Source organism: Lissotriton helveticus, chromosome 3_1, assembly GCF_964261635.1.
Source record: "Lissotriton helveticus chromosome 3_1, aLisHel1.1, whole genome shotgun sequence".
Taxonomy (NCBI): Eukaryota; Metazoa; Chordata; class Amphibia; order Caudata; family Salamandridae; genus Lissotriton; species Lissotriton helveticus.
The window spans coordinates 1,804,327,874-1,804,351,603 of NC_136061.1; the positions used below are offsets into that span (position 1 = coordinate 1,804,327,874).

Sequence of the window (23,730 nt, forward strand, 5' to 3'; positions counted from 1 at the left end):
CACGAGGGCCCTCATAGGAAGCCCCCACGGCCTACTAAGAGGCCAATGTGCATTTTTAGGGTCTGCATATTTCTCACAACAATCTCATTGGATCCAGTGAGAATCCCTGGGACCCAGGAGGCTGCCTGAACACCCACCCCTGCCCTGGAGTGCCTTTCGCCTGCCTACGTCATTTCTCCTCTTCCGTCTCTGATGTTTTCTTTTTCTTCCCTCTTGCTATCTTCCCATACCTGTCTCCTGACTTCATCCTCATCCCTCCCCTCTCGCATCACAAACCGAATTGTCTTGCAGATGTCATCTCCATGTACCTCAATAGAATCTGTTGTGTCGACCTCAGAAGGATGAAAGGATGAAACGGCATTGCTGTAGATCATTGCTGTGATCTCAAGGTTATTCTATTGTCGGATCATTGCAGCTAGCGCTCAACCTACTCTACTATCTTGGCAGGAACATTAATAGTTCCCTTCTACCCTACAAAACAGTTACACATGCGTCTAGGTGAGTGGGGGTGTAATTGGGGCAACAACAAAACAACTGTTTTGAAGGGAGAGCCTAAGATAACTAAGGGGGTGTTGGGAATGGTTGAGTCTTGTACCTGCAAGACTCAGGGAGGAAGTGTGGTTGTGACACTGTCCTGTTGTTCCTCCTATGAAAACGAGTGTAACCTCTGGTCGGTAGGGGTTTGGGGACTTGGGAGATCTCCTCTCTTGTAGAATAATGTTTGCCAATCACCCTCCCTCCCCCTCTTCCTGGAAATGGAGCTGGCGAAGAAACATCAGACGTAATCTCATGTTTTGGATTATTTCCCAGCCTTTTTATTTGTTTTATTCTCATTGTTAGACGAAAAAAAACTTGTAAAATCTGTCCAGGAATGTCCCGAAATATCAAGGAATGTCCCCTGAGCCTCTCCCGGCATTGCCTCCATGGGCAGGGTTCCTGCGGGCTGTGTGGTCCTTCCCTTCTTCCACTTCAGCCAGCAGAGTTACCTAAGGTCACTGTTCATCCGCAGTGAAGCTCTCCACAGGCCATTGCTTCCCTGCTTCACTCCCTCACATAGTAATAATGTCTGGCTCTCATAAAGCGCTTCATACCGCAATTCTGTGGCTTCAAAGTGCTGCTACTAACAAATCATAGTTCTGAACAATAGTACGGTGCTGCTCTGTATATTTATCGCTTACACCGACACTGATCCAGCAGTAAAGTAAGTGTATTCCTGCAGCTAAGAGTAGAAATGCGTCTGTGCTCCGATCTGGCTTTCCCCTGCTTCCTCCCAACCGCTCTTCTCTAGAATCTCCCCACCTCACACAGACCCTACTTTGAGAACCGTCAAACACAGCTGCTGGGCCAACAAAGTACTCCCTTCTATTGTACCAGTTTTCCAAACTGACACCGTTAAAAAATGTCAGTAAACAACAATAAGGGAGTTACACCTAGAGGATAGACCCAACCTCAATGGAGGCAAGTCTGTGTGTTAGCCACAATCCAGGAAAAGGACGTCCTTTGTCCTTAAGAAGACCCCTCACTCACCAACCTAGTTGGTGACATGCTTCATCATCGGGGTCCCACCCAGACAGCCGAATGCCATCCAGGTGTGCTGCGACACCTGATTACAGTGGAGCTGGTTTTATTTCTTTTATATGTGCAAGGGAAAGAACTAAGTGTGATTAAAAGTATCCGGTACTGCCCACTTCCGTGATTTATTCTGGGGTGTAACGGATATTATTAAAAACAAAAAGGCACCTGTTGCCCAATTAGGAGAGCTGTCGGTGAAAAAACTATACAGGGTGTGAGATTTAAAAAGGTCTACATGTTTCTACCTATGTGTCAGATTAACAGGTATTCGTCAGGACCGTGGGGTACCTTCGGGAAGGTGTGCGCACGCTAAGGCGCACCCTATCCTCGTAGGTAGCAGAAGGAGAGACAAATTGAATCTCCAAAAAACTGGTTTCTTCTTTAGTCTGTAGAAAAAAACCTGTTGAGAAAATGAGGGAAAAGGATTGTGGATGACGGACATATACATATATAAAAACATACATAAGACACAATCGGTGAATAGTGATGTTTATCTGCATTCATCATAGACTTGATGTGAGGGACGTGTGAGATAAGTCCCAATATCGCGACAATTACATACCACGTGGTAGCACACCCAATGTATCTATGATACTGAAATCACTTGGTGTCAGTGCTAGCTTTGGAAAGGGGCACTAGACACGTAATGGCGAAGTACTGGGTGTTTATGTCTCAGTTACTGAGAAACAGCGGAGTCGTCGTGCAGGTGAAAACGACTACGCAGGATTAAAACAACAAGTGGGTACGTGAGATAAAAGACTAATTCTGGACCTGTTACATCGACCACAAATAAACAGAGCGACGGTGCCTGGTAATGGTAGCATGCATAATTGTAGTGAGGAATTATAAAGACTGAACATCTTACTAGGAGCTTTTATATTCAATGCTCCATGAGCCACTCCGGGACTGGCGTTTTCCTGTTACGATCTAGCAGAAAATAACAATACAGGATTTTTGCGATATGAAAACTCAAAACCAAAGTAGCTAAGGGCGTCCCCTTAAAGGAACAATCTTACTTGTAAGAGCATAAAAGGGAGCCGCTTGCACCTAAACCGTCACCGCGAGTGCTCCATGGGTTACTGAGCAGGGAAGCCAGCGTGGTAATAGAGTGTACCGTTTCCGGGTTGGGCGTGGTTGGCTCTGGGCGTGTCATCGGTGTAATATCCAATGGGGTAGCGGGCGTGCGGGGGTGTGAACAGTTACACGCCACTGTACGTAGGACCAATCAGGGAGCAGTTACATGTCACTGTCCACAAGACCAATCTAGGAATGGGAATTAAAGGGCTGGTTCGTGTTTACTTCGAAAGCCTCGTAATATTTACTGTCTATTCGAGTGCAAATCGAAACGTTACAGGCTGCTTAGTGGATGTTACCAACATCTTATGAAAACGAGTATGACCGGAATTAACAAGGGGATATTTAAAGGGACAGTCTAGCGCAGTTGCATTGCAAAAGAGTCAGTCTACAGATCATACAGCATACCAAGAAACATACAGAAATATCACAGTTCAATAGCGGAAATGTTAGTATTGCACTGAATTCCAAGGGATATTATCATTCAGGCCAAACTTGTGTGTGGCCAGTCTATAAACCCAACGCTGTTCCTTTTCGAAGAGGTTGGACTCTTTGTCAACTTTTTCAATAATGGTCCATTTGAAGTCATTCGGGCCATGTTTCATAGACAAAAAATGTTCTGTGAGTTGTGTCATTGTTTTTTGGCAGCGGATCGTGCTCCGGTGTTCGCATATGCGTTGCTTGATCTTCCTACTGGTAATGCCCACATATCTTAGGTTACACGGACAAGTAATTAGGTACACCACATGCGAGCTATTGCAATTGGTGTGGGATCTGATGGTCCAGATCTTACCTTCTTCCAACAGTAATGTCTTGGTGTTCTCTGTAAGAGGACAGCCACTGCAATTCCCGCATTTGTGGTGTCCCATAACCTTCGGTAGGCCCCATGCGTTGAGTACTGTAGGTTCTTCTTCAGCTTGTCTCTTAGGTCTAGTATTGACTAAACTGTCGCGTATACTCCTTGCTCTTTTATAGGCAAATAAGGGTTTTTCCCATTTCAAATTGCCTGTGTTGATGATCTTCCAGTGTTTATTGATGGATTTCGACATTAGGTTTGACGAGTGCAAAAAGTGGTCACACATGTCAGTGGTGTGTCTGCTTGTTCTCTGGTATTGTCCTCTAGTAGTGCCTCTCGCGGCTGATTCCTAGCACGTTTTTGGCATTTGTTCAGGATGTTATCTGGATAACCCCTTGCTTGGAGTTTGGTGGTTAAATCTCCTGCTTGTTTACGGTAGTCACTGAGTTTACTACAGTTCCTCCTGATTCTTAAATATTGTCCGTAGGGAAGATTCTCTCTCAGTGGTCTAGGATGGAAACTCTCGAATCGTAAGAGATTGTTCTTAGCAGTAGGTTTAAAATGGGTCCTTGTTTCCAAGTGTCTTCCCTCTTTAGTGATTGTTAAATCAAGAAAAGTCAGAGTCGTGGGGTCTTGTGTGTATGTGAATTTCAGATTGTTGTCCAGAGTATTGATCCACTCGAAGAACGCAAGGAGCGTTTCTTCTGGCCCTTGCCATATCGTCAGGACATCGTCTATATAGCGCTTCCAGAGAAGGATATGTGACGAAAATGGATTCTGATCATTTAAGATGAATCTCTCCTCAAAGTAGTACACATACAGACCCGCCACGCTAGGAGCAAATGTGCTTCCCATCGAGGTTCCACCTATTTGAAGGTATAGGGTACCCTCGAACTCGAAATAGTTCTTTTAAGTGCTAATCTAGCACATTCTAGGATAAAGTTCCTTGGAGTTCTGTGAGTCCAAACCTCTTTTTCCAGTGCCCTTTCTAGTACCTTCAGAGTGTCATCCTGTGGTATGCTCGTGTAGAGGCTCTCTATGTCGAGACTGACTAGTATGGTACTCTCGTCAATTGTCACTTGATTTAACAATTGTAGGACATTTTTGGTATCCTTCAAGTATGTAGGAGTTTTTTGGACTAGAGGCCTCAAAAATATGTCACAGAATTTTGATAGAGGTTCTAGGACCGATCCAATGCCTGATACAATAGGTCTACCAGGCGGGGGGTGTTTGTTCTTATGCATCTTGGGGAGTATGTAGAAGTATGGAATTTTTCCTTCATTGTTACACAGGTAGTTCGCCTCTTGTTTCGTGATAAATCATCTTTCTTCACCATGATCAATGAGTGACTTGATTTCATTTTTTAGTTCATGAGTAGGGTCATAGGTCAGTTGTCGGTAATTATGTACGTCTCCTAGTAGGCGGAGGCATTCAGTTCTATACATAGCAGTGTCCAGTACAACAACACCTCCACCTTTATCCGCAGGTTTGATAGTGATGGTATCGCAGTGTTTTAATTCTTCCAAGGCAAGCCTTTCAGGTTTGGTGAGGTTGGTGAATGGTTCCTTGGGCTCAAAGGTTTCGATATCATTGAATACTGCTTGTTCAAAAGGGGAAAGTTCCACCGGTGTCATGTGAGGAGGGGGGGTGAAGGTTGACTTTATTCGTAATCCAGTCTCTTTGCGATCTTGATTCTCATTGTTGTTGGTGTTTTTTTCAAAGAACGCTTTTAGTTTCAATTTCCTAAAGAAACCAGCTAATTCATAATGAAGTTTAAATTTGTCGAATCTTTGTGTGGGGACAAAACCTAGTCCTTTATTAAGGACTAGTACTTCAGTGGTTGATAGGGGTCTAGTTGCCAGATTAGTCACTAGTTCTAAGAGTTGCTCGGTCCCGCTTGTTTATTCTTGCTCCTGGTGTGATTCACAATGGGATCCTCCGGTGCCCAATGTACTTGGGCCCCCCTCCTCCCACTCCTCCTCTGTTTCTTCCCCTGCCTCTTCCACCCCTCCATAAAAAAGGCCTGTAGTTATTGGGTGGGGGTGGTTGGTGTTGAAAGGGTGGTTGCCAACCATACATCTGGTATGGTGGAGGATGGAATGGTGGTTGGTATCCTTGCATCATTGGGTTGAACTGAGGCCAGTTGCCTTGTTGTGCAGTTCTCCCTCTCCCTTTGCCCCGTTGTTTCTAACTTCCAGTACTGGAGGTACTTGAATTGCTGCTCACAGAACTGTTAGTCGGGGAGACTGATGTTGGATCTGTTTTCATCGGTGCTGTGTAATCAGGATCAGAGTAGGGATAGGTTTTTACGAAGGAGAACTTCTTTAAGTCCTTCTGGAACTTCGATACCTTTTGCTGGGTGAGATTCTCCTTATATTCAATAATCTCCTTATTCAGTTCCTCCAGTTTTTTCTTATAGCCAGTAATAGAGGCTTTTATTTGTCATTCAGTGACTTGAATTTCAACTAAGATCTCTTCAGACAGTCGTACCGCAGTTTTTAGGATTAACATGATCCAGTCATGTGTGCAATGCCACGCTATTAAAGCCCAATCCTTTCTGAAAGTGGCGTCTTCCAGAAAGATACGTGGGGCATTAGTCACTAATAAGCCTTTAGGAGCCATTTTGTTAATTACATATTCTTTTAGAATAGTGCCGTGTAGGATAGTCCTTATCCTATTTTTCTTGAGTTCAGAAAGTTTTTCCCACTCAGTGGTTTGTGAGATGCTCTGTGAGATGTTAGTATCTGCAAAAGTTGAGAGGTCTCCCATAATGGCATCAATCTCTTCTGATGAGAAGGTGAGGCCCTGGTAGTCGCTCATACTGTCAAGACGTGGTAGCGTATGTGTGGTCCAGAATGTGGAAAACTAAAAAACTAAAAAGAAAACTCTCGCAGCTGTGCGCTGCCAATGATAGATTACCAGTAAGGAGAGAAAGGGTCAACCCCTGAGTCCTAATGTGCCATTGAATGCAGCATAAGAAGGTCTGTGCTCACAATAATTGGCCAAAAAATGAAATACCACTAAGAAGTATTCCCTTTTAAATCGGTGGCTCCTCTGGACAGTGTGTAGCGTCGCACTTATTATCACTTAAGTCAGTTGCTACTATCCACAGAAGAAGCGCTGATAGCCAACAGACCCATATACCAAAAGGGATCCCATGGCAACACGAACTTCTATTTACCATTGAGTTCATCATATGAAATCATTTTTACCCCGAGAATCTGTCCTGAAGAAGGTGTTTTTATGAAAGAAAGCCGAAACGCTGCGTCGACAATTTTCTGATTCTTGTTTTAGTAACATGTTTTATGTTTTAATAGTCTTTTGCACAAACTGTCAAATATATTGAAATGTGTACTCATCTATGTTTTTAATGCATTGATAAATTAAACTGTATGTAACTTAAATAAAACTTGTATTCAATTTTTTCACAGAAACTTTCTGAAAATATCCTCATTTATCTTTTTCTGTTTGAACTGTAGAACGATAGCCTAACCAAGTGTGGGAGCTCATGACATTATTGTACCGTGTAAATTAGTATCAATTACCTCTCGCCTTTTCTCATACTTAAGTATTACTAGACAGTTAAACTGTGTATGATAAGTTTCACAAAAAATCTTCATATACAAGTCCTTAAGATTAATACTTGGACTGATAGTGGGACACCATGTGAGTTTTATCTTCTCTCCCCCTGGTCCCAGACAAAACCTAGATAGGGGGCCTCCTAATTTTTCTAAGTGGAGTTGGAATAGTAAATCTTACTATTCCTAAGTCCAGCACCCTAAAGCGCAAGTCGTGGTAATGACTTGCGTTGTAAAATATGCGTTGTGATGTACCGCAATCATTTTGATCGCGTTGTAACATCATACAACCATAAACCTCTACCAGAGAGACATCCTGGGAAAGACTGGCAACCAACCTTTGCCAAGGCTACAACCATTAAATGGAAAATATCACCCACAGTTTTCCACATTGTGGAAAAGATGAATAAACTATCTACATGAACCCTCTAAGAATTTTTTACGGCCTGAAGAATAAGTATGTGATGCCTAAGCCACTTCGATCAAGACAACACTTGACTAGAAGTGTAGCTTTGTTTTTGTGGGAAAGACTGAAAATGAGAAAACAGATGTTATTGGCTACGAACTTGGAAGGAGAAATTACAGGCCTTAGAGGCAACAAGCACACATTTGGAGAAAATAACTAAAAAGAGTCTGACAGCGTCTAGATGGTAAATACATTAGCATGATGCCTGTTTATTAAATGTATGATGATAAGCTACACAAAATGAAGAGGGTCCATTTTCGGGGAGTATGGTCTAGGTGCCGTAAAACAATTGCCTTGTTGCTGCACCTCCAAGGAGGACTTGCATATCTAAGAAGCCAAGGTCTTCAGTGTGCATCTTCCTTTCTCTTTTCCAAAATTTTTACCTGATTGTTTTTTGTTTTTCTAATTATTTACACACTGGTATTTCCTTTTCCCACTAGATTAAATATCTTTCTTTTGTCTTTCCTCTTTTCACCCTCTCTTATCTCTCCCACATGCCTTCATGCCTATTCTTCTCCTTACCTTTTATTAGCCACGTTTTAAATTAGCTTGCAGCTAATGACCTAAAGATTAAAGACTTTCTGGTTTGTTTCTTTTTTAATGTAATTATCAATGTCATTATCATGACATCTGGAAATTAGTCTGACTTGCATTTTCATTAGCATTGACTCCAAAAAGGGCACCCTTAAACTCTGTTGGACAAACGAGGCTTATAGTCTTTGGCCTACCCTAACTGCTGTTACTCGACTTATCTTTATATCAAGTCTCCGGCACACTTTTAATCGAAAAGGTTTACAAATTCAGTCTTAATACATTGGAGCATATTTAACCACCGGCCACTGTGCATTATTAAATCACATCCCTGGATCGTTCTTATACATATACAGGAAGGCTAGGTTCTATTGTTTTATGCTGTGCTTGTTCACACTTGTGAAAATGAGGATCCAAAGCTTCTTGAGGGTCCCACTGGGGCAGGAAATCCTTTAACCACAATTTGATTTAGCTCATAATTTTGGCAACAGCAATTCCAGCATCACAAATGCTCACTCCTAACAACTCAGCTAGAACACAACTCCCTTTCTACAGTGGGTGACTCAGCATTGTTCAATTTAGCAAAGCCACTTCTGCGTGTAGAGGATTCTCTTAACCAAACTCCATCTGCATGAATAGTGGAGGTTGACTGAATCCCACAGCGCACTTCCAGCTTTTCTTTTCGAAGCAATTCAAATTCTGGAAAGCTTCTGGAGACCACACCAGACCTTCATGCTGAGTAGTAGGGTTGTTTTTTCCCCCATAAGCTGTTTTGAATAGGGCTATCATTAATACCCCATATGCCTTTTTGAAGTGTTTCAAGGCATGCATAGCTCTAACAGCCTACTACTAAGAATATTTCCAGCCTAAGTTCGAACTGAGGTTTAGTAAAAAACTAATTACCAAGTATTTATAAGAATGTCCCACATCAAGCTTCCATCACACGAGGCTCATTATTTTCCCCATGACTTGGGTGTACTATGGAGTGCACTTAGCATATGAATCAACTGATACCACTCTAGTACCGCATGCTTCGTTTTAGGGAGAACATTAAATTATTTAGGTGTTTCATAGTGGTTGATCTTTAGGAAGTGAAAAGAATAAATACCCTTTCTCCAACTTTGGGGCCGATTCCGAAGCGGTCGCAAATGGCTCTGACTGTCGATTGTAGCCTGATGGGCTCGATCAGAAAGGAATCCGAACCGTATTTCCCAATGGCCACTGATCGGCTCGGAGAGCCCGGTTGACATTCGGGAATCCTCTATCAATCCCTCAGGCGGCTCTTTCTGTCTAAGGGATTCCCACAACCTTTCTGTGCCGGCCTTTATGACACAGAAAGGCTGTTGGAATCCCACTTTCGTGGTCCCCAGCTGGGCCTCCATGGGTGCAAGGCCTCTGAATGGCAGCCTAGGGGCAACTATGGTGCACCCCTGTTGATCCCTGCACCCAGTGGTAGGCACCTTTCAGAATGCAAGCTCCCATTGTAAAGTATGGCCATGCGAGTTCGGTCGCATCCTACTTGCGGGGCTGGAACCCACCACAGGAGGTCGTTTGGTTCATGTTCCCAACCACTGTCGGACAGACTCTGGTTCATCCAGAATCAGGCCCTATGAGTTCATTCTTACATCTCAGTGCTTTGGCTGATAACATGTAGGTTGTTCTGCTCATCTACTTGTGTATGTCTATTTTTCATTTAACATTCAGAAATGCAGTTTTCTTGTTCTGCATATTTTGAGTGAATTATTGAGATAGCAGTCACTCCTAATGGAGGATTACCTGTGTTTTTTTTTACTGAGTTTTATACAGCCGAACTTAACCCAAAAATATGGGGTATCAGAGCGCTTTACACGAGCACCAGTTGCATTACATGAGGACACATTCATTTTTGTTAGGCACGGGGAGATTAAGGGATTTGCCCAGAATCACAGGATGTTGCGCATCCATGCTGAGATTCCAACACGGTTCCCAAGATTTGAGGTCGACTGCCCTAGCCATTAGGCTACATCATCTCCTATTGCAAGAATGTCAAACAGAACTGTCCTTACTGTGTTCCCCATCCAGTTTCAGAAAGCAGGTACAATACTCCATGTTGTGCTCTGCCTCGTAATGCTCTACACAGCAAGCGCTCCCCTCGGTTAAGGTTATGTACACATTTTCGCCTCTAACGTCACCTTCTTGCTGACAAAGTGTTAGAACTGTTGGGCGGTGATTCGGCGCCTGGAACCTGTGTAGTTTCCGACATTGTGCATTATAAATGCTAGCTAACATAATGAAATGCATTGTGTTCTTCAGACGTGTGGTTCCGCTTTCAATTCTATTAAAACCCATCACAAAACCTTTCTAGAAATATCTTCACATCTGCAACGTCCATCCCCCGTCACTGGCATTGCCTCTGCAGTCTCTTGGTTCCTGTGAGGTTTTCTCTTTAAAACTAAAGATTAACATTTTGAGGTTATGTCAATCACTGAAGAAAGCAGTCGTTATTATGTGCATGACACTTGCTGTTCGGTGCTTACCTCTAAATTATTATTTTTTTGTTACATGCAGCACAGTGACTCGTCCATCAGTGAATGGCTCGGGACCCATCACCGCCACCATGGCTGCCTTCCTGACTGATGCCTTTACTGATCCGTACACAGTAGACGATGAACTGACGGTGGGAGACCCGCTCTACATTGGCATCTCCACTATATTCTTGGATGGAGAGAGGTTTGCGCTGAGAGCAGACAAGTGCATTGCTGCCCCCAACAACAACCCCGCTCAACCCGGTGTGCTCTTAATATCAAACGGGTAAGTGGCCATCACACAAGTGAAAATAGCCTGCAAACGATAGATAGATAGATATGTACTATTCTCCGATATCATGAAAGTCAAATCTGAACAGCAGATAACTGTGACGTATACCCTTTAATGACCTGCACCGGCTCTGTTTGAAAAAGAGAGGCCACTTAAGTTGGAAACACAAACCCTGTGATAGTGAGTGGATAAATGAGTTATTGAGATAATTTGTCCTCTAGCGCCCACCTCTCACTTTAAAAGCACGCATCAAGAACTGAAAGCAACACATTGGTATTCAGAGAAAAAGTGAGAACGGAGTAGGAATTTAAGTGGAAATGCACCTACATATGACTGATTGATGCTATGAGCTCAGCTGCCGCTAAAACCTGCCCACCAGGAAACGTTGGCTGGAAGCCCGAAGGATCCCTCCACATCCCAACACGCGTCCCCATCCGCAGATGACAAAAATACGGCACACACAACCCCTGACACATGCATCCTTTAGAGTTGATCCGGATTTATTTGGGAAAACCAGAATCTCGGGCCAGATGTACGACGGGATTTAGCATGCGCAAACGGGTTTGCGACCCGTTTGCGCATGCTAATTCCTTGTGGGCCATGTAAAACCTACAGGTGTCGTGTATTTCTATAGGTTCTGAATCGATCCCCCTATTCCTGACCCTATTCTGGTTAAACTAACTAGCAAGTTAACTAACAGTCAGCCCATGAGGCAAGAAATCCCCCATGATGCAGATACCGTTATCTGACGCAGTCACACTACGGCACAGGAACGTGTTATCTGATTAGGTCATAACGCTTGAGATCTAATTAGACAAGCGACATTCCTCCAGCCCCTGATAAGGCATACGACGTTCTCATAACAAATCAAACCTATGACAACCTGGATAATCCGTGCGGCCATTGTTTTGATTTCACAGAGAACTTTTGCAAAAGAATGTGCTAACGAGCAAGTCGTATGACATCTTTATTGACGTACCTATGTCCATCCTTACGTCAATCTCGGCACCTTTAAGGTATAAATATTGCCGACCTTGCCCTATGCAAACACACGCGTGGTGACAAGACGGAGCAGCCATACTTGCCGAAGCCGAGAGCAGAAGCAGACCCCGCAGGCAGCAGCCCCGCCTTCCTGACGCGCTGAGAGACGCGCTGCTATCTCAAGCCGAGAGACCCAGCACCGGCGCTTCTGGGCAGCCCTCGCAGGCAGCCTGGAATATCGAGAGCAGAGAAAGAGATACCATTCCTCATTCATCCTAAATTCCAGGTACAGAACTGAATAACCCCTCACAGAGAATTCTTTAGTTATTCACTTGGCAAAAACAAACTTAACTTAAACTGTAACTTTCTATTCCCGCCCACGCATTAGACTTAGGTCAGGTACACGGGGTAGGCGTATTTAGAAACACCAGTTGAGTACGTTTAGTCAAATGTATATGTGTATGTAAATATATCTTAATCATTTTAAACATCATATGGCTCAGAAACCATATCAATGTTTTTACAGTATTATTTTATACTATTGCTTTTAATGTATGCACTTTACTTAACTATAAGTATTGCAATAATATCGATCCATTTCTCTTGTACGAGAAAAGAGACTGATCAATAAATAACACCTTTTTATTGAACACGCCCGTCTCTTCCTTTTCTCTACATTCTGATGAGACTAAGAATGCACGTACTGACTGAGTAAAATAATTGCCTTGTGCTCACACGACTCTTGAGATTGACTCTTGATTAGGGGAGAGCAAAGTTGTCATGTTCTATGGTTGTCAGAAACTAAATCCCTTCTTGTCTAATCAGGGAAGTTAATCCTTCCTTGAACATTCGAGAATGTTTCTAGCGAACTCTGAGCTTAGCTGGCAAACCCAAAAATTAAGTCTAGTATTGACAGTAGTAGACCTAGTTAACGTCTGGCCTAGGCCTTTACTGCTGTAGGTACTATTCCAATGCGCAGAGCCTATTGGGAAAATAGGAGCTACACTACATGGCGCCCAACGCGTTTGGAAAGGGCGATAAAACTAACGTAAGACATTTAGAGTAACTCAGTCGTGCTTTCTCACTCAGACCCCTTTTCCCGAATACTCCAAAGACGTCTGGAGTGGGTGAAAGGTTATATCCTCCAAAACCTCGCAGGAGGGAACTCCTATGTATGGTTTTTGGTCAAGTCAACGTTGAAGGATAAAAACAGTTCCATAATATTGTGCATCTAATCTCTGTTTCCATAAAGAAACCTGATCTGCAAATAAATATAATACCATTCTGTCAGTAAAATGGACAGCGATGAAGAAAGAGAGGCTACTAGATTAGCAGCTGAAATGGCAGCAGCTGATACTACAGCACTCGAAGCAGACCCGGATATAATACTCATCCAGGTCGCCAAAAGAAGATCTATAACTCTGAAACTTATAGAAAATGGACTGACACCTAGAGGTGGCACAGTCATATTCGTAATTGAGGCACACGAATATCGGCAGACAGAGGTATACTATTCATGGATACATTTTCCAGCAGCTAATGCTGTAACAAAGTACTTCCACTATTACAAAGTAGAGGAACCTCCTAATGAGTACACTCCTTTCGAGGAGGTGGAAGTACCACTCAAATTCCAAGAGCATTTGCTCTTATTTGATGGCGCCCTAAAACATAATAATCACATTACAAGGCTCGGTCCTTTAGGAAGACCAGGAGCAACGTGGCCGGTCTTAGCCGGATACACACCACATCCAGACATCGATAGAATGCCTGCAGCAGAGCTGTTAATACAGCTAAAACAACTACTAAAAATTCATAGACAATTAGTTCAGTATGTAATGCGGACTTCAACAATTCAGCCTGCGATTAAACTTCCACAGCTGACCCCTCACCAGGGGAACACAAATAAAATTACACCACAGAACATCCAATCCTGCCTAGGTAAAGTTCCAGCTAAACGGGAACAGATACCATTCTGGTTGGCACAGAAAATCACCCAAATAGAGGCGGTGTTTCCTGACACCACCCCGCTGGAAAAACACAGGATTCTGACTATATGTCTCCCAATGGGAATCGCACCACACATAGAGGACTGTGACACTTGGGGTACAGTCTTTGCTTCCATCTACACAAAAACGCACGGTGTCCCATCCATTTCGGTGATACCAGATGTGCTAAAACAAATTTAAGATGAATACGGTCCAGAACCTGCTTTAACTCTTGGTATGAAATTACTGAAAGACTTCAAGCAGGTCTCGGCTATATTACTAGCCAACATAAAAGGTGAAGCAGCAAACGTGGCGATCCGCCAGAGGTTAAAAGAGACAGATATAGCAGACCAACCAGCTGAAATTGCCAGAATCATAGAAAAATCCTATGAAGAACTATGCAGAGATAGTCTAGGTGGAATACCAGTAAAACCGCAACTGACTACAAATCCAGAAAAATTATTTTTTAATAATAATAATTCACCAAAAAAGAACTGGGATGGAAACAAACAATCCAATCCTAAAGAAAAGAAATTCCAGTCCAGAGGAAAGTCTCCTAGGCGAAGAGAGAAATCTCCAAACCTAAGACAGAGGTCACCGCAGAGTGACCCCTCTGGGAATAGTTATAACCTTAGAAATAGGGATAATATTAAAAAACCTGATAGATATCAAGACATTGATACACGTCCCTCTCAATCTTTTCAGAATTCCTCGCAGAAATCGGAAAGAAGAGGACGATCAGAAGAGCACGCCAACTCCAAAGACAAGGAACCTGCTCAACTGAAAAAGAAATTACAATTTCCAAAAAAGAAGGTAGCCAGTATCAAGGTAGTTAGCAATGCCGAGAATACTGAGGACACAACTGAAAAACGGAGAGTGGGCTCAGACAATGCTAGACAGCGCAGCAGAGGTGAGCATAGCTCGCAAAGTCCTTATGAATCATCTGGAGACAGTGGACACGAATGAATACCTTCAAGTGGAAACTGCAGACACCAGAGTTAGCAAGCCCCACAAGATATACGAGATAACATTACGTATAGAGGGAGATAAGACTAGGAAAATTAGGGGACTATTTTGGGATAACCTCTCCAAAGGCTATGACATCCTTCTAGCTGAAAAAGACTGGCCACCAGAGTTTGTCAGGGAGTGCCCTCATGGCGAAGGAGTAATTATGCCTGCCTTCTCGAATCAAATCCCGATTCATAAAAAATACACACTTGCTAGAAAGTGGGCAGTGGCCTTAGCACCTGCTTTATATAAAAATCATGTAGGATGGGATGAGGATTCTCCTCCTCACAAAATCCAGTTAAAATCGCAACCTACTGCACAAAGGCAGTACCCAATCAAGCAAGAAGCTAAAAAACAAGTAAATGAAATACTAGATCAGCTAGAATACCAGGGGGTGATTGAAACTTGCACCTCACAAATGAACAACCCTTTGTTTCCGGTCTCCAAACCAGACAATTCATATCGTCTAGTTTTGGATTACCGACACCTTAACACATGTTGCAAAACCTTTGCAGTGCAAAATTCACACAGTGCTGCACTAATGAATAACATAGTGCGCAAAAAATACAAAACAACCTTGGACATCTCCAATGGATTCTTTTGTCAAAATATAGCACCAGAGAGCAGATATTTAACTGCATTCTCAGTAAATGGCACTCAAAAACAATTCTGTCGGTTAGCCCAGGGGTACAAGAACAGCCCAGGGGTATTCTCAGCGAGAGTAACAGAATTACTACAACTATATGATGATGAAGCATTATCTTATGTTGATGACATTTACTTAACAGATGATGACTTGGAGACTCACTTGAAAAGAGTGAACACCATAATACTTGGTTTCGCTGCAGAGGGTTACAAATTCAACTTCAAAAAGTCCAGAATTGCCCATCTGACGGTCCTATTCTTAGGATATGAGTTATCAAGTGAAGGCAAAAGCCTGGCAGACAATTTCCTAGAGAAATGTGCCGTAATCCAAGCTCCTAAAACACTAAAAAACTTACAGTCAATTCTAGGCTTCCTAAATTTCGGAAGAACATACATTGCAAATTACGCAGAAAGGGTCAAACCCCTTTATGATCTAATTAAACCAGACTTTAAAAGATCCAGTTGGACTCAAACACACACAGAAATTTTGAGATCCTTACAAACAGACATGCTAATTAAAACAAAATTAGAAACACGTGATAATACACGCAACCTTGTGATCCGAGTCATCCCAGGGAGATGCGGATTCACATACCTAACCTCTAATGAGGGAGGTAAGGTACCAATTGCATTTAAATCACACATGTACACAGAAGCTGAACAGAAATTCAGTAATACAGAAAAAAACATTCGTGCAGTTCAAACCGCAATAGCTAGAGAAAAAGACATAGCTGACGGTAGACATATCACAGTCAGAACAGCAGAATCAGCCTTTGAGGCACTAACAACACCGTGTAATTTACCAACAACAACATTGAATCCGGAATGGATACAATGGGTGAATTCAATCACAACGGACAAAGTAGACTACTACTTTGATCCAGAACTAGAAGAATTAAAAAATCTAAAATATGAAAAGACGTATCCTCTGCCAATCGACATTCTTCCTCTACGACATTACGCCTGTGTAATCTATACAGACGGACATGCTCAACCCTCCGTTTGGGGAGAACAAGCATACAACCCCACATGTGAGATTACAAAAGAAGTGTGGCGCGGAGGTATATTAAAACCTCTATTAACAAAATCACACTCAGTAGAAACTAATTCAGAACAACAAACTGAAATAATCGCATTGAAAATGGCGCTAGAGAATGCGGATCGCGAATTCCCGACACTTATAGTGTCAGATTCATATTTCTGCGTCAAATCATATAACAGCGATTTGCAGACATGGATTCAGAACGGTTACAAAGATGACACAGATGCACCAATAAAGCAGAGACTGCTCTGGGAACAAGTAGCTCTTTTGAAAAAAGAACTACCAAAGACTCACGTGACACACTCACTGAGTCATCAACGTGATGGCGTTCACGTTGTAGGGAATTCATTGGCTGAAACAGCCGCAGCGGCAGCCACTAAATCGGCTCCCGTAGTTCGAAAAAAGCGTACATTAAAATACATTGACGGTGAAACATTGCTGGCGGTGAAAACGTCATCAAAAGGCGACTGCTCAGCGTTACCGATCAACTATCCACTCAATTATACATACATAATCGATGCAAACTCCGTTCCTTTTGCTCGAATCCCTGGAGTGGGGGATAGAGTGATTCCAAACATGGACAGGAGAAGCTTGTTAATCGCAGACGCACATATGGGTGAGGGTCTTGGACACCTCAAACTAAAAAATTCTCTGGAAGATTTACAATCACGGTACTGGTGGCCAGGCATGAGCCTACATCATACCATGTTTGTAAAAAACTGCCCAAACTGCAACAGAAATCGCAGTGGGGAGAGAAAAAATAAAATACGGTGGAATCTGACTGCAGATAACATCACCACTAAAAAGAATGGCTTGCGATTAACATATACAGGCTAGTTTCCACTTATAATGTAGATCCACAGCACTCGGCTGACGTCCAGACTGTTATACAAGATTTGCGAGTCTAAATGGCATATACGCTAAGAGCATGCTACGTTCGACCATTGTTTTCACTCAGGCAATCCAGCCTGGGGGGGAAACATGGCCAAATGAGCACAGCCCAGCGGGAATCTTCTCACTTCCTTCCTGAGGGTATGGGATGGTGTAAAGAAAAAACCAAGGCAGAAAGCAATCTATAATAGAAAGGATATTAGGTTCGGGAGCTGGGTGGGTCAAACATCTAATAAGTGTCCAACGTAGTCTAAATAACTTGCCAAGAAATTCTCTGAAGGGATTCAGTCCGTACGAATTATTATTCGGAACTAGGATGTTGATCTCTGACCTTGATAGTCAGACTTCAGTGGTAACAGAAAAAACCTTTGATGTCAAAGACCGTTTGGCTATTTTGCAGGACTTAAAACAAAACAAGAAAAGACCTGAGCAACATACAGTTGAAACAACAGCCAACAACCACTGAAGAATCACCACCTGTCCCAGCAAGACCTGTCTGGATTCCAAAAGTCGGGGATCTAGTCAGGGAGAAGATCGCGGTAAAGAAGGAATTTGGGCCTTCTTACAGAAAAGCAGTTCCTGTCTTGTCTGTCAACGGGACGAGATCAGTTGTACTACCGCCACTTGCTGGAAAAAAGGAGAACCGAGTTGTATCCATCGACCTGGTAAAACCACAACATGTGGCCGATAACAAACAGTAGGCCAAGTGGACTCCCAATAAGTAGCAGAACACCAAGGTTTGCTACCAGTACAGAGGTCCTAACAAAGAGGCTCATCACATTCGAAACGCCTACAGAAGAACAACAAGGACTATGCAACAATGCAATAGAACTAAGACCTCTGAAAACCCAAATAAAAACATTTAGCAGAGACACACCAATCTACAATGAAGTACCAAGTGACAATGCAAGAAACAAAAATCCTGAAGCAATTGGAACAATTGACAGAACTGCATCCGGGTACTTCATCAACTTCGATGATTCCTCTGAAGGCTTCAGTGAATCAAAGACACAGCCATCATCAAAATCCTTTAAAGACAAAGCGAAGGAACTTTTGAAACAACTGAAAGAAACATATCTGGTTTCTCCATGGATTGAATTTTGGGTGGGTTTTGGTGCATTTATCCTCATACTTTGGCTCATCATGGTATTTACTTTGGGACGCTTCATTGAGGGAAAATATGCTAAAATGGACACAGCAAGTCAGAACATCAACTTGGTCCTCAAACCACACACATCTTCACACGTCGAGAAAAGAGAACTTTCTTCAGAACTTTCTTCAGCCAACTTCACAGCAATTCCAATACCTGGTGGGGTAGCATGGGACAACACTGACTATGAAATTTATGGTCCAGTCGAGATCCTGAAATATCCACACCAAATCAAGATCTCCTTGAGTGACTTTGCAAAACCAAACTCATTTGCTGATGATTGGGACTTTGAAAGTATTAACAATATGATGTCTGACTTAGTAATGTCTGCTAAATTTACAAAACATGATTATTTGCAAGGTTCTACAAATTATGATAGTATGTATTGCTATAACCATTATGGTAACCATTTCTTGCATAAATCTGCACAACCTAGAAATGTTTTAAATTATAATCAATGGGAACATTGTGCTACACCTCCAAAAGGGAGCTCTAGAACCGTTTATGACAAATATTCATATTTTTCAGGTTTTAACATAATTAATGCTGAAACATTTTATTACAAATTGTCAAACAAGACAGGGATGAAAACCATGATAACCAACACAAAATTGATATATTCAGATTCATTCTTTGAAAAAATGAATACTTTTGGATTTGATTATTGGGACAAAAATGTTGATTTGAAAAGTGTTTGGGGTACAAAAGAATGGCAAGTACAGGGTTTAGAAGCTTTGTTTAGAGCCTGCATGATCCCAGAACAAATGATATTTTTAAATGACACTGTTCAACAAACCACCTGTCTTGGCTTAGCCAAAATCAAAGATTTAAATAACCTGTCTATTCCAAAGCCAACAATGTTTAGCAATAGCTCTGATACAGATGAAGAAATAGACATAAACCATATACTTAACCAAAACAGAACACATCCTGATTGGAAACAATGGTTGATCTGGCCCACAGATACAAATAACTGTCAAGATAGATTCCTGAATAAAACACAGGGTTTCAAAATGACCAGGCCAGACCCTAGATATCCCCAAAGACATCACCCAGGGATAATAACAACCTACAGTGTGGGCAAATTATGCCTTCAATGGCTACAAACTTCCACACTGCCTGAAATTAAGCAACACCTAACTTTACTTACTGATGGTGCTGACTTGCGTGATTTCATAATGGGACCACGCAAACAGCGTCAAAAGCGTTTCATAGCAGCCTCTGTATATGCAGCATACAATGAGGCCTGGAAGGTTACTCAAATTGAGACAGCAGAAAGAATACGGGAAATTGACCGTATTAATTTGGAAAAATCACTTTCTGTAGTGGACAATGGGTTAATGACTCTGTCCTCCAGAATTTTTTCATTGGACAGCATTGTGTCTTCAGCAATCGATATATTATCGCAAGACTTACTGTTATTACAACATGGACAGTCACAATTGCGTTCCATTGTACAGCTTGGCTGGACGTTACAAAATCTGCGTTCAGGCTATGTGCCTTGGCGTTTAATCAACACAACGTCACTATTCCAAATCTTTAACCTTACTGATAGACAAATCGGTATGGCGCAAAAGGGTGCTGATTATACAATCTTGAGCATTGAAAAACTAGAAAGATTACCAATGACAATGTCAGAACGACCTGTCAGTGAATGGATAATCCACGGAATCATAAATATTCCAATCTCAACCTTCAGGTTTCAATACTGCCAAAAATATATACAGGCTGGCATGTACGAGAAATTGGGAAAGGGGTACCTTAAAACAACTTGGAACCTGCCCTATTCACATGCATGTGTCAGTAATAAAGGACAGAAAGTTTTTCTTAGTGGCAACAATTGTGCTATGTCACTAAGCGGCACGCTTCTGTGTAACGGTATTAGTTTGCACGGAGCCTGTGAAGGGAATTCATACAACCTTTCATGTCACCAGCAAGGCGCACCTGCAACTGAAATAGAACCATTCTTTCAAAGACTCTATAATGGGAGTTACATTCTTATTGTAGACCGCAGATGTTGCAGTCTTATGCCCGGGACTCCTTATCTAGTCACTACAATGGCGAAGGTCAAGTGCTGTGGACGTTCTTTGTTCCCCAGCTCCTTTCCAGACAGGGAGGCGAGGGCATGGCCCAGTTTGAAAATTACTTCTATTCGAATAGATACTTTAAGCAGAATGAAAACAGTGCTTCTTCAGACGCCTACAAGGCTCACGTCATCTAAAGAAACGTATGATCTACAAGTCGCAAGGACGACTGCAGAGATACATACATTATTATCAACTAATTCCCCCGTACATTTCGCGGAAATCCTAAGCGAAATCTTAAATATTTCTGATACCACAGGGTCTCAAAGGTATTTAAGACAGTATTTTCGATGGCATTAACACCATTCAAAGCCATACTGGGTATTTTTCCAGATTTCGTCCATTCGATTTTTGGCGGACTTCCCCTGATCCTGGGACTAATTGCAGGAATCCTATTCCTAGTCCTTATTTTTCGTTATGGCAACCCATGTCACAGATCAAACTCTCGCGACAATGGAAGATACGATCCTAGCCATTGGATACCGGGACCGGATATCAAAAATCCTGGGACTCTCCCGGCTTAGAGACCTGAACATGACTTGGTTTCTATCATTTCGACCAATGTGGCAAAGGTGTGTTTTACCTGTACTAAGGTGTCTGCTATGCGGAGAAGAATGCGTGTTAGACACCTGTCTGATGCTACAATCGGATGCGCCGGTGGATGCAGTTACACTGTTGGTTCCTACCAAGGTTCACGCTTTGTGCTGCCCTCAAAGGCTGCCAATCCTGATGACGGCATTCCTGGAATCTTCACCACTACGATTGAAGGGTAGTGAAGTTCAAGATGAAAGCAACATCGAACAGGTACGACCCTCTGTCAGCAATGCGAATCAGAATGTCAATGCAGACAATCATACGCATGAATGCATGGTTACCCCATTTCCGACTTAGTGGAACTTTCCCATGAAGCTGTTGACAGTTTTTTCGAAAGCCTGAATGATATGATGTTCTCTCCGGAACAGAAATAGAGACTTTTGAGTAAACTCGCACACGGCGTTCCCTGAATTCGGCCTTCAACTTTAAAAATAAAGTCACATGAACAATTACCATCCAGTTCTCGGACAGCAATTTTTTTCAGCAAGCCCCTAAAATATTTTTCTATATATTTTTTCCCGGGACACTGATCTTCTGCTTAAAGTAATAAACTATTCCTAGAGAACTAAGATTTCTATTTATAGATACTTTATATAGACTTTAGCTGCCCGCTGGTATGTTCACAAATATTTTATTATGTGATGAAATGGTCTCGAACTTCCTTTCTGTATAGCCATATTAAGAGCCATTTCATGTGTATTTCTCATATACCAAAAAGCAATAATGCATAACAATGCGTGTTTACTTTTGCATTTAATTCATAGCTTAAGTGCATACAATATATATGACTGCAACTTTTCAGTATATTTGAAAATTTCAAAATGCATTTATGTATTTTGGGGTGGTAAGGTATACACTATACTCTATAGTATGTTGTACTATGTTATACTATGCATAGATTAGTAGATATGACCATAGTTAGCGTGGAGTGGGTGTCGTGTATTTCTATAGGTTCTGAATCGATCCCCCTATTCCTGACCCTATTCTGGTTAAACTAACTAGCAAGTTAACTAACAGTCAGCCCATGAGGCAAGAAATCCCCCATGATGCAGATACCGTTATCTGACGCAGTCACACTACGGCACAGGAACGTGTTATCTGATTAGGTCATAACGCTTGAGATCTAATTAGACAAGCGACATTCCTCCAGCCCCTGATAAGGCATACGACGTTCTCATAACAAATCAAACCTATGACAACCTGGATAATCCGTGCGGCCATTGTTTTGATTTCACAGAGAACTTTTGCAAAAGAATGTGCTAACGAGCAAGTCGTATGACATCTTTATTGACGTACCTATGTCCATCCTTACGTCAATCTCGGCACCTTTAAGGTATAAATATTGCCGACCTTGCCCTATGCAAACACACGCGTGGTGACAAGACGGAGCAGCCATACTTGCCGAAGCCGAGAGCAGAAGCAGACCCCGCAGGCAGCAGCCCCGCCTTCCTGACGCGCTGAGAGACGCGCTGCTATCTCAAGCCGAGAGACCCAGCACCGGCGCTTCTGGGCAGCCCTTTGCAGGCAGCCTGGAATATCGAGAGCAGAGAAAGAGATACCATTCCTCATTCATCCTAAATTCCAGGTACAGAACTGAATAACCCCTCACAGAGAATTCTTTAGTTATTCACTTGGCAAAAACAAACTTAACTTAAACTGTAACTTTCTATTCCCGCCCACGCATTAGACTTAGGTCAGGTACACGGGGTAGGCGTATTTAGAAACACCAGTTGAGTACGTTTAGTCAAATGTATATGTGTATGTAAATATATCTTAATCATTTTAAACATCATATGGCTCAGAAACCATATCAATGTTTTTACAGTATTATTTTATACTATTGCTTTTAATGTATGCACTTTACTTAACTATAAGTATTGCAATAATATCGATCCATTTCTCTTGTACGAGAAAAGAGACTGATCAATAAATAACACCTTTTTATTGAACACGCCCGTCTCTTCCTTTTCTCTACATTCTGATGAGACTAAGAATGCACGTACTGACTGAGTAAAATAATTGCCTTGTGCTCACACGACTCTTGAGATTGACTCTTGATTAGCGGAGAGCAAAGTTGTCATGTTCTATGGTTGTCAGAAACTAAATCCCTTCTTGTCTAATCAGGGAAGTTAATCCTTCCTTGAACATTCGAGAAAGTTTCTAGCGAACTCTGAGCTTAGCTGGCAAACCCAAAAATTAAGTCTAGTATTGACAGTAGTAGACCTAGTTAACGTCTGGCCTAGGCCTTTACTGCTGTAGGTACTATTCCAATGCGCAGAGCCTATTGGGAAAATAGGAGCTACACTACACAGGCACATGCATCAAACATGCCAATTGCGATTCCTTATTAGCGAAAAATAAGGATTCTCTAATAAGAAAGCGCAAATGCCTACGCATGTAGGAATCGCTGAGAAAATAGCGAATCCTTCAAATTCCTTAATTGCGAGTCGCAATTAAAGAATGGCTCCCAATTCATTCCTATGGGCCTACAGGCCCATAGGAATGAATGGGAGATTGCATGCACAATTTACGAGTAC

The 23,730-nt window shown here is 42.2% G+C and overlaps 1 protein-coding gene across 1 annotated transcript in view; it reads left to right on the top strand.

The window, feature by feature from the left end:
• Positions 1–23,730, top strand: part of LOC144823830 (uromodulin-like) — a 288,380-nt gene that overhangs the window by 173,803 nt on the left and 90,847 nt on the right. Inside the window, exon 2 of the mRNA XM_078682691.1 lies at positions 10,565–10,807. Within this exon, the coding sequence (XP_078538817.1) occupies positions 10,565–10,807 (243 nt within the window). The remainder of the gene's footprint in view (positions 1–10,564; positions 10,808–23,730) is intronic.